This window comes from Choristoneura fumiferana, chromosome 26 (assembly GCF_025370935.1).
Source record: "Choristoneura fumiferana chromosome 26, NRCan_CFum_1, whole genome shotgun sequence".
Classification (NCBI taxonomy): domain Eukaryota; kingdom Metazoa; phylum Arthropoda; class Insecta; order Lepidoptera; family Tortricidae; genus Choristoneura; species Choristoneura fumiferana.
In genome coordinates, this window is record NC_133497.1 from 1,251,012 (window position 1) to 1,262,704 (window position 11,693).

Here is an 11,693-nt window from a genome sequence, read left to right on the forward strand (position 1 = left end):
TATGACTAATAAAAATTATGCAAACTGCGGCGCGGCCTTGAAAGTTCTAACAGACCGCTCAGCTAGCCCGTCAGCTTTTGGAGTCTATGGGATACATTTTAGTTAGTTTATGATAAAGAGTTTACAAATCTATACTTCCACACAGATAAAGTCTCGGCATCGATATTACGTTGAAACTTTGCCCCATCCCTACTGCAAAAGTACAGATGTTCCAAATAACCAGTTTCCATTGCGTGCGCGCAGCCGGTAGCCGTATCGGTAATTTTTAACTTTGTTATTTATATCCAGTGTAAACAATACGAGTATCGCGGAAAAAAACACTATAGGTTTTTAGCACGTGTTATCTTTACTAAAACATATACACTATAATAGCTTTTGCCGGGACCACACGATCATCTACATACATCATAATAATCATTTATTTTCATTATAAAGATACTGTTAGATTGATGATATTATAAGGGAAACAAGTTTCACACGATAATAATTATAAAACGCTAAAACATACATGTGGCCACACAATCATCAATAAACATGACCATAATCATTTAATTTTATTTGCAAATGATCCGTGAGCTCTTAGAAAAACCTTCGGGTTTCGGGGGAAATCGGAAGAATTCGTGTAGTAGAAAATGAGAATTGTCGTAAATATTTTAATAAGGTTCAAGACCGAGTTATAGAAGCAACGGAGATTTCGAAAAGTACACTAATAAAAAATTAAACGAAAGCAGACCAAAAAAAAATCATTTCATATACCCAAGAGACGTAGATACAGTATAACAACAGCTCTATATTTATTTCCAAAAAAAGTAGTGTGTTAAAGCGGGGTGTTGTCTATTTAAATTAACGATGTAAGAATTCAAAAATGCTGATTTTGTTTTATTTGTATCATGTCAAAAAGTCATATTTTATTAAAATTATAGAAAGATAAAGAAGCGTAATATTATTACAGTAAGGTTTATTTTGTACTGATGGTTATTCCTTACATAACTTTTTACGGTAACTTTGAATAGTTTTGCAAGTTGATAACAGAACAGAACCGCATATCACGATCGCGTGTCATCAACAATACCCGAAGCATGCTTCTAAAATCCGAAAAAAAATTTAAGAGCTCACGGAGTGCAAGTACTTTTTATTTAGTCGGAGAGGCAAGTAACAACCAATGATAAAAACAAATGAAAAAAATAAACAAAGATGATGTATAAAGTGCTTTGTGTTGTCGTCTTGTGTTTTGTGTTCGACGGAGCAACTTCGGGTCAGTAACTCAGTATCTTATAATTATTGTTTTATATATGTTTAGGATTCCGTAGTCAGGATCTCCATTAGTTTCGCCATGTCGTCTGTCTATCGGATTAGTTTAATATTAATCAAGCAGACAGAGCGGACCTTTGACCTCATCTGCACTTTTCATCAGGTGAGATAGGAGTCACACGACTTTTGGTGGAGAGCATGCGGTAATATCCTGCCTGACGTTGACGGCACGTCACTGCGATTTGCAGATTTGAGTTTCTGCATATTTAAGCAGTGGTGTGAAAAGCATGCAATAAAAACGGCGCGCATACGATGCGTCACTGCAATTCCGTATACCAACACTGTTTTTTAAGCAGCGGTGTGGCTGATCCTTGATACTGCGGAACATTATGTTAATTTTATTTAGATTTTTTTATATGCATACAATATTAGAACAGTCCTGAGAACGAGCTCAACTCTTGATTTCGGTCTTTGTCCAGAGAGAAGACACATTGTATGTATATGCCGGCGGCCGATCGTAAATTCCGCCAGATCACGAAATTCCTGGCGCCATTTCATGATATACGTACCTAAAAGTTGGCCAGGCATATCACGATGTGCCTGAGAAACAATACGGCAGATCGATTAGAGCAACGCATTCGTCGATATTCCTAGCTCTATACCGGGCACATCGTGATATGCCGAAAAAAAGAAAAATTTAGGTATGACGAGCGAACCGAGGAGTGGTTAGTATTAATTGCGGCCACAACGCACGAGCCGAGCGAGCGTGCCGCGGCAGCGGCCGGCGAAGTTCCAGAACCAATAGAAAGAAAGAAAGAAAAGTTTATTTTGGCTCCAAAAAGTGCCACCTAAAACTAAGACTAGAACTAGCACTAAAACTATGTTACTAGGTGACACGGCAGGATACCAAAAAGGCGGCGTTTCATGATATGCCTAGGAATTTTATGATCTGTCTAAACGTAACTAGGCAAATCGTTAAACGGTGAGTTTTTAACGATATGGCGGATGTCCCTTAGCCAATTCATGAAATGGCGCCATTTTGTGCCTAGGAATTTCGTGATCTGGCGGATTTTACGATCGGCCGCCGACAACAACAAGCTATGAGGTGACGATTATACATATATGACTTATTGAAGGCTCGCTTCCGAGTATCTTTTTCGTCTTGAGTATAAGACATTTTTTTTCTGTTTAACAGATGTCAACAAGAAATGCTCCTACGGAATCTGCAAGCCTTATTACAGTTGTCTGTCTGCACAAGCCGCTTTTCAGCTGGGGAAGGATGTAGCGGTAAATATACTATTGCTATTAGTTTCTTGCCGGATTCTTCTCAGCAGAGGTTTTTCCGAACCGGTGGTAGACTTTTTTTGACATTCATAAGTGCTTGTTATAGCCGAATTGAATAAAGATATTTTGACTTTGACTTTGACTTTTATGAAAGTTTGTAAGGCTGTTTGTTTGTTACGCCATCACGTTTAAACCGTTGAACCGATTGAGATGGAATTCGGTATACAGATTGTTTGAGTCCCGGGACGAGACGGACATAGGACAGTTTTTATCCTGGAAAATTGCATATTTCCCACGGGATAGCGATAAACGAATTCTACGAGGCCGGAGACGCGGGTACAGTCTGGTTTAATATAATAATTGATTGACACTTCGACGCCACCTATTCCTAGTGACACCCAACTTTTCCCGATGGAAATACATTATTCACTATATCCCTATTTGTGCTACTGTAGTCTTATTGGGTATATAATAATAATAATAATAATAATCATTTATTTTCTCCTCACAAAAGTACATAGGTACATACAATACCGCAACAATACACACAGGACAGCAATAGTTGTGAAAAATATATAATATAGTTTTAGAATAAGTAGGTACTGGTACTGGTAACTTTTGTGAGGGACTGGAGTCTGAAACTAGGTAAACCTGTATTACAGATCTCCAGGCCCCCATCCCGGAAACTCACCGATAAGCGCTGACAAGTACAGTCAGATACATTCAATAACTTCCTCATATCATAAGGTTATAGGAGATTAACAAGTTATGAACAAATCAATATATAGCTTGTTTGTGCTTATGTAATGTTTGTCATATTTTCAATTGTCCTAATTGTTAATTTATAATGAAACCATCTAATCTAAAATAAAATAAAATAAATCTAACCTAGACGATTCGAAGTAACATGAGTTGTTATGAACCATCATGAATCAAATAACAAAATCAATCCTCTTCTATTGTCGCTGAAAGATATTGATATTAAAATCAATAAGTTTAGAAAAATATTTACTGTTCTAGCCCAGAGGGTCTTTGACCCCCATGCCTCTCACCCCCAGAATCCCCGTAGTGATATCTGTGTGTATTTGGTGCCCAGGCTGTTTTTTCAAATAACAAAATCAAGTTTTAGGACTCCGGAGCCAAAATGGCAAAAACGGAACCCTTATAGTTTCGTCAAGTCCGTCTGTCTGTCTGTCTGTCTATCCGTCCGTCCGTATGAAAACTACAAGATGTACATCAATAAAATTTGGAGTACAGATGTCTTGTCAAAGCCACTATTTTAGTTAAATTACAAAAATAAATATCTATAGGGGGGGCACTCCATAAACGTAACAGAAAGTAACAGAAATTGAAATTATTATTTTTTTAACTCGCATCAACGTGTGGCACATAGTTCGACAGCTATTTTGAAAAGACAGTAAGGTTTCTCAAAAACTTTTTTGATTAAGTGAAGATTTCCGGAAATAATCGCTCCCAAAGTAGCAAAAACTGTGTCCCCCCCTCTATCTTGTAAACCGTTTGTCCAAAAAATATGCAAACAATATGAAAAGGTAACGCTTAATAAATACTTTCAACGAAAATTGGTTTCAACATGATCGGATATACCATTTTTGAGTTATTACCGAAAAACTGCGCTTCTCAACAAAAGATAAGAGGTAAGAGGTTTTAAGACAGTAAGTGTTTTAATTGCTAACGCACATAATATTATTTTCGTAATGGCTACGGAACCCTATTTTGGGTGTGTCCGACACGCTTTTGCTCGGTTTTTTCACTTTTGTCGCAGAGAGATGTTAATATAAAATCAATGAAAAAACTGATAGCAAATAAAGAAACCGAACTAAATGAGTTTAGAAAAATATCTACTGTTATCCTAGACGCATCCCAAGGCCCAGGGGGTCAGTCATGACGCCTATGACCCCCCGAATTTGCCCTTGAGTGTTATCTCCGTTTGGTTCCCAGGCTGTACGTGCTCATCAGAACACTCCGAAAAGAGTCACTCTGAAGTGTCAATGCAACTATCAATACGCAAACCCGCGCACCAGCAACAAAAGAGTATTAAAATGTTACGAAAGATATGCATTTCCCCATTCATACTGGCGATACTCGGCGTACAACTGCCCCACGTATTTAAAGCAAGCAACCCTATGCACTGGAGATCCACGCTGGCTGACTGTTAAGTATATAGATTCTAGAATCACTTCACTCCCCATAATCTCACTTGTCATAATTTCACGTTTCATACCAATGTTTGCCATAAAATATCTGAACCGAAATCAGAAATGAGGAGATAAGTAGAAGAACGAGAGCCATCGAAATAGCCAAGCAAATCAGCTCGTTGAAGTGGCATCGGGCAAGCCATAATAATATGGTTTGCCCATTGCCAGTTCAACGTACGGAGTATGTAGTACGGTACGGAGAACGGATGGTCGTTGGGGCCGTAAGTTCTTGAATGGAGACCGCGGTTGGCAAAACCCAGAGAAAGACGACCGTCCACTTATAAACTACGGATGAGCTAGGCTGGTTAAAGCCGCGGTACAGGGTGAATGCAGGCCCGGGCCGCTTCCGACCGAAGCAACTGGAGATCTATGGGAGAGGACCACGTCCAACGATGCATATCATACGAGTAGGTACGAGTACGGCCGATGATGATAATGATGATCCGTACCGAGATGTTTCAGGAGTGTTTTAAATGTCATGTTATATAATGCAATAGTTGGTTACGATTGTTTCGAAGAAATAACAGTTACACAAATAAATTACTTTATGGCAAATGAGAATAATGGAATACGATAAATTACGGCATATCATAGCATATCCTATGATTTCATATATTCATAAACGTACCCACATTTTAAGAATCAAGGGCGGATCCAGGGGGGCATGGGGGTCATACCCCCCCTCCCCTCTAGGCCCTGAGCTGGAGGACAACAGAAGATATTTTTCTAAACTCATTGATTATCTTTCTACGAGAAAAGAGGAGAACTGATTTTTTTGTTTGCTTTATGTTATGTATACTTATGTTAAATATAAAGCAATATTTGGATTTTTGGATGTTTGTTACAAATAAACTCAAAAAACTATAGTACCGATTTTTAAATTCTTTCACTATAGAATGATAAATTATTCTTAAGTGTCATAGGCTATATTTAAAGTTCAAAGTGGTTTATTACCAGATTTTTTTTTGGTTCCGTACTAAAACTTCAATAATGTACAAAGTGTTAAAACTTGCCATAAAAATATCTTTCATCGCATGCGCTGCGGCAACTTTTAATAATAGGACGAAAAAATGTTCTACGATATTTAAAGAATATATATGTATATCTACAAAAAACTTCGTGGTGCCATACGTCCAACTATTATATCTAGTTATGTCACTATAAAGTACTTTTTTACGTTTTAAAAGTTGATAGAAATGCTTATCAAAATTAAACCATATTATCCATTGTTTTGCATTAATCTTTATCCAAATATTCATATTCATGACTGTTTAAATACCTGTAGATTACTTTTTGAATTATTCAAATCGGATATTTCATTCAAAACATATTACGAATTTAAAAATATCAATCCAATAAAAATGCATGAGATACAATTTACTCTAACGTCGACGCGCCCCGGATTCGCGCTGGTATTGTTTTTGGGAAAAGAAGCTGAAACAGGTGGGTGAAGTGCCTTTGAGACCTTTTTATTCGATTGTATGCAATACTTGTTTCGATAAAATTACTAGCAGCAGTCGATATTTCGGCTCGCAATAACGCGTAGTTTAAAGCACCTAGGTAGTGTAAAAATAAAAATATTATGTGGCAACACTCCCATCTTAACGTCATTCGTTATTTCGCGCGTGAAACGCAACGGTCGTGGTTTTATGCAGATTTTTATTCTCCAGTGGAAAAAAGCTAAAAAATCTATAGTTTTCGATAAAATAAGATGCCAAAACGAAAGAGTGAAAAGGAGGACGAGGAAAAAAGAAGGTCGAAAATTCAGAAACTAGAAAAGCGTCTTGAAAGATATCGGTCGAGGGAAATAACAACACCACCAAATAGTAACAACCGTAAGTACTATACTTGTTGCGATATTACTTTGTAACTGAGTCAACGGTGTTTGCGCCTTTGTACGTTGTACAAAACCACAACGCACGTTGTGCGTTCAGTGCATTCCCGTTGGGAATGGAAAGCCCTTACTTTATCAAGCATCTCGACTAATACATTAATCACGTTGTGATTCTGTAATATTTTCGTTGAAATATTCATCATATTCACCTATTACGACACCCGATACAATGCTTAACAGTTGCGTACTTTGTATTCTCCGTTGGAGAATGTATGTGTTCCGTTGGAACATAATATAATGTATGATATGATAAGTCACACATTTCATTACATAATAATTTTAAATATAATGCCCATGCATTTGCATACTGTAAGCTCTAAACGTGAGGGTGATCTTTAGAGGCCCATGTACCTACCTACCTGTTCTTATGCTTTAGTTAGACTATGGTCATGGTATTCAAAATCATGTGGATTCAATTTTTACTTGGTACGTTCCAGACATTGAACAACAAGGGCAGGATGAGGTAGAGACTGAGGCTGAAGCATTTTCAATCCTGGAGGTTGAAGAAGTTACGGATGAAGTGTAGATTCCCTTCCGAATGAAGTATTGATGGCCCTGGGTGATGAAAATGCCCAAGAAAAGGGATATGGAGAGGATATCCACAGTGACATTACCAAAAGGATGGATGGGATCCTCATGAAAGGGTTGCCTAAAGAGCAAAAGGAGATTATTACTAAAAACTTGTTAATTCCAGCGAACATGATGCTGTTGGAGGCACCCAAGCTCAATAATGAGCTCAATGCGATTTTAAGCTCTTCGACAAAAACAAGAGACAAACTTCTAGAAGGGAGACAGCAAGACCTAGGTCTAGCAGGAGCATCAGTTTTATATGCCATTCACAAGCTATCACGAGGCGAAGACAAGATTGACATAATCAAGTCTTTAGGAGATGCGTCCCGGCTACTATGTAACCTCCATTATGAGTACACTAACATGCGTAAGAAGCTGATATCTCCGCATCTGGACAAGAGCCTGAGTCTAAACTTGAAGGAGAATACACGGTCAGACTTTTTATACACAAAATTAGATGAGACGGTAAAGTCACTGGCTGCCATTAAGAGAGCTAGCAGTGCACTTAAACCAAAGCCTCAACCCCAGACATCTACATCGGGTTCAAAAAACTGGTACCAACCCCCTCGACGCCCAATGCAGGGCCCACAGGCGAGGGGTCCAGCTCGAGGGGGACACCACCAGCCTCAGCAGCGCTACCAGCCCCGCACCGCCACGAGGGGCCAGGGACGCCGGCTACCGCCGCCAACGGGCAGAGGCCGTGCCAAATACCCATAGAGGTAAAATTTTGTGGTAGATTAAGCTCTTTCTATTGTTGCTGGGAAAAAATTACTAAAGATCCAGTAATTTTAGAATGGATTAAAGGTTACTCTATACCTCTGGTAGCTAACCCACATCAAAATAATATACCACTTAATATTACAAATAAGTCTGAAAGATACATTCTCTCCACTGAAATCATAAAGCTTTTGGAGCTTGGTGCTATTTCAAAATGTAAAGCAGAACCCCATCAGTTCTTGTCTAGTATTTTTACAGTTCCTAAGTCTGATGGTACACACAGATTTATTTTAAACTTAAAGTTGTTTAATAAATTTGTAGAAGTTACTCATTTCAAGTTGGAAGACATCAGAACTCTTTGTAAACTTTTATCAAAAGGAGATTTTATGTGCACAATTGATTTAAAGAATGCATATTATTTGTTAGGTACTCACAAAGACCATAGAAAATATTTAAGGTTCATGTTCAATGATAGTTTATATGAGTTCAACTGTCTACCTTTTGGATTGGCAACGGCTCCCTATGCCTTCACCAAGCTACTAAAACCAGTAATGGAATTTCTGAGAGAACAGGGTATAAGGTTAGTTATTTACTTAGATGACCTGATATGCATTGGATCATCTTATACTGAATGTCAACACAATACAAAAATTACAAGAGACCTTTTAGAGTGCCTAGGCTTTATTATAAACACAGAAAAAAGTCGCCTCATTCCATCTAACATACAGGAATATTTAGGCTTTATTATTAACTCTAATAACTTGACCTTGAGCCCAACAGTAAAAAAGAGGGATAAGTTACTATCAATGGTAAATAAGTTTTTGAAGGTTGAAAGTTGTTCAATTAGAGAATTTGCTCAATTATTGGGAAATTTAGTATCGGTCTGTATGGCTGTTTCATATGGTTTTGTTTACACTAAGACCATGGAAAGAGAAAAATATTTATCTTTGCAAAAGTCTGATAACAATTTTGATGAAACAATGATAATAAATACTGACATTAAATCGGACTTACAGTGGTGGAAAGCTAATCTTAGTTCTGGTTTTTGTGAAATAAAACAATATAACTTCTGTTTGGAGATATTTAGTGATGCAAGTAGGTCAGGTTGGGGTAGTTTTTGTAATGGAAAAAAGGCAAGAGGGTTTTGGTCAGAAGAAGAAAAAGGCTATCACATAAACCATTTAGAACTATTGGCCGCTTTTTTCGCATTGCAATGTTTTGCAAGTGATTTAATGAACTGTGAAATATTACTTAGGATTGATAACACAACTGCAATTTCCTACATTAATCGCATGGGAGGTGTTCAATTTCCCAATCTTAGTAATTTAGCAAAACTTATTTGGAAATGGTGTGAGATCAGAAGGCTTTGGATTTTTGCATCTTACATAAAATCAAAAGATAACACTGATGCGGACCTTGAATCCCGCTATACTAAAATAGATACTGAATGGGAATTGTCGCATTCTGCTTTTCAAAAAATTGTTAAAAGCTTTGGATCTCCACATATTGATCTGTTCGCTTCACGAACAAATGCAAAGTGCAAAGATTATATATCATGGCACAGGGACCCCTTTGCAAATAACATAGATGCATTTACCATAAAATGGACTCCACACTTTTTCTATGCTTTCCCGCCTTTTTGTTTATTGACGAAGGTCATTCAAAAGATTAAAAATGATAGAGCTACCGGTATAGTAGTCTATCCCATCTGGCCATCACAACCATGGTATCCTTTGCTGACTTCATTAATCACATCTGACGTTGTCATGTTGGGTCCATCTGAAAATCTCCTTACTTCTCCTTTCAGAACGTCGCACCCGATGCACGCGAAGCTTATCCTGGGGGCGTGCATCTTATCAGGCAGGCGTTTAGCAGAAGGATGATATCAGAGAGTGGGGTTGATGTAATGATGGCATCTCTATCCGCTAATAGCATTAAACAGTACAGTAGCTGTCTTAAACAGTGGTGGCAATACTGCAAGACTAATAAGGTGGATGTATTTCATAGCTCAGTCCCTACTGTAATATCTTATTTATCATCTATTTTTTACAAGGGAGCCTCTTATCAGACTTTAAACTGTCATCGATCGTCCCTCTCACTCATAATCGGCACTCACATTGGTACTGATGACAGAGTTAAACGTTGGTTTAAAGGTAATATTTAAATTACGACCAAAGATGCCTAAATACGAAAATATATGGGATCCGTCTATTGTATTGTCATATATAAAACATTGGTACCCCTTAGAAAAATTAAATTTAGAAAAAATCACGAAAAAGACCGCTATGTTGTTAGCTCTTACTACAGGTCAAAGAGTACAAACTTTGTTTATATGAGGATTAATAATATAAGATTTACTGAGGATGGTGCTGAAGTAATAATAACTGACATTTTAAAGACTACAGCGCCAGGTAACCCACCTCCAAAAATTTATTTGCCATATTTTAGAGAACAACCCAGATATGCCCTGCCACAACACTATCGGCTTATATTAATGTGACTAAAGAATTAAGGCATGTTGCAGAGTCCAATGACCATTTATTTTGACTTTCAAGAATCCTCATGTCTCAGCAACTACTCAGACTATCAGCAGATGGCTGAAACAAGTGATGGCCGATAGTGGTGTGGACGTATCAGTGTTTTCATCACACTCTACCAGACACGCGTCAACCTCCTGCGCACACCGCGGGGGTCTTACTGTAGACAGCATTTTAAAGGCTGTTGGCTGGTCCAGTAGATCTGCGACGTTCGCTAGACATTATAATAGGCCCTTGATTAATAATGTTAGTGAACAAGTGCAGTTTGCAAGAGTTGTGTGTACAGCAGCTCAAAATACATAAAATGTATAGTATTATAAATAATGTTACTGTTTGACAGAACTTGTTACAATTTGTTATTAGATTTATTTTTATATTAATACTTGTTCAAACAACAATTGTTGTTTAAAGTTGTGTCAGAGGTTGGCTAATTTTGTTTGGTATCTATGTCATAGAATGAGACTGATTTTATTTGTTACCTGTGTCCTAGAATAACTAATGTTATAATATTTTAGTGAGGTTAATTAACATTTCGCTATGATAATAATAAATACGTTGATTTGATTTTACAGGAGTCTATATAATTCCTCTAAACATCTGCTAGTAATTTTATCGAAACAAGTATTGCATACAATTATAGGGTTAAACGAACTTACCTGAAGTGAAGTTCTACCCAGATTGTATGCAATACTTGTTTCGATAACAATAATGTCCCACCCACACCGATAAGTTATGTAAATAACTAATTTCCCGGTTAAGATTTAAGTTTGAAGTACCTATTGTAGACTAATTTGACTAAGTCAATGGAAATGAATCAATGATATAGTGGAATATACTTATATGTATATTCCACTATATCATCAGATTCACTGCTATAAACTAAATGACGTTAAGATGGGAGTGTTGCCACATAATATTTTTATTTTTACACTACCTAGGTGCTTTAAACTACGCGTTATTGCGAGCCGAAATATCGACTGCTGCTAGTAATTTTATCGAAACAAGTATTGCATACAATCTGGGTAGAACTTCACTTCAGGTAAGTTCGTTTAACCCTATAATTCCTAGCATTTTGAAAATTGCTTACCCGATTGTGTGCGGCAGCCGGGGCGGTGCGCTAGTGTAAATAATAAAATAAGTAAAAAATGTTTTATTTGCGAAAAAATAACTAGAAATTTCGGTATTTACTAAATTCCTAAGGGAAATCCTGGGAAATGCCAAAAA

At 37.3% G+C, this 11,693-nt stretch overlaps 2 protein-coding genes across 2 annotated transcripts in view; both read left to right on the plus strand.

Annotated features, from left to right (window-relative positions):
• Positions 1-234: 234 nt before the first annotated feature.
• LOC141442693 (uncharacterized) overlaps positions 235-11,693 on the plus strand; it is a gene marked incomplete in the record, with an annotated part of 32,831 nt that continues 21,372 nt past the window's right edge. Inside the window, 3 exon segments of the mRNA XM_074107751.1 lie at positions 235-326; positions 1,110-1,255; positions 2,447-2,538. Coding sequence (XP_073963852.1) covers positions 1,195-1,255; positions 2,447-2,538 — 153 coding nt within the window.
• On the plus strand, positions 7,174-10,067 carry LOC141442696 (uncharacterized). The gene is made up of 2 exons (XM_074107761.1): positions 7,174-7,934; positions 9,740-10,067. The coding sequence occupies exon 1, from the start codon at positions 7,195-7,197 to the stop codon at positions 7,930-7,932; it is 738 nt and encodes a 245-aa protein (XP_073963862.1). The 5' UTR covers positions 7,174-7,194; the 3' UTR covers positions 7,933-7,934; positions 9,740-10,067.

Bases quoted from the DNA above. Each gene is read 5' to 3' on its own strand.
- LOC141442696 (XM_074107761.1), top strand. From the start codon at position 7,195: ATGGCCCTGGGTGATGAAAATGCCCAAGAAAAGGGATATGGAGAGGAT.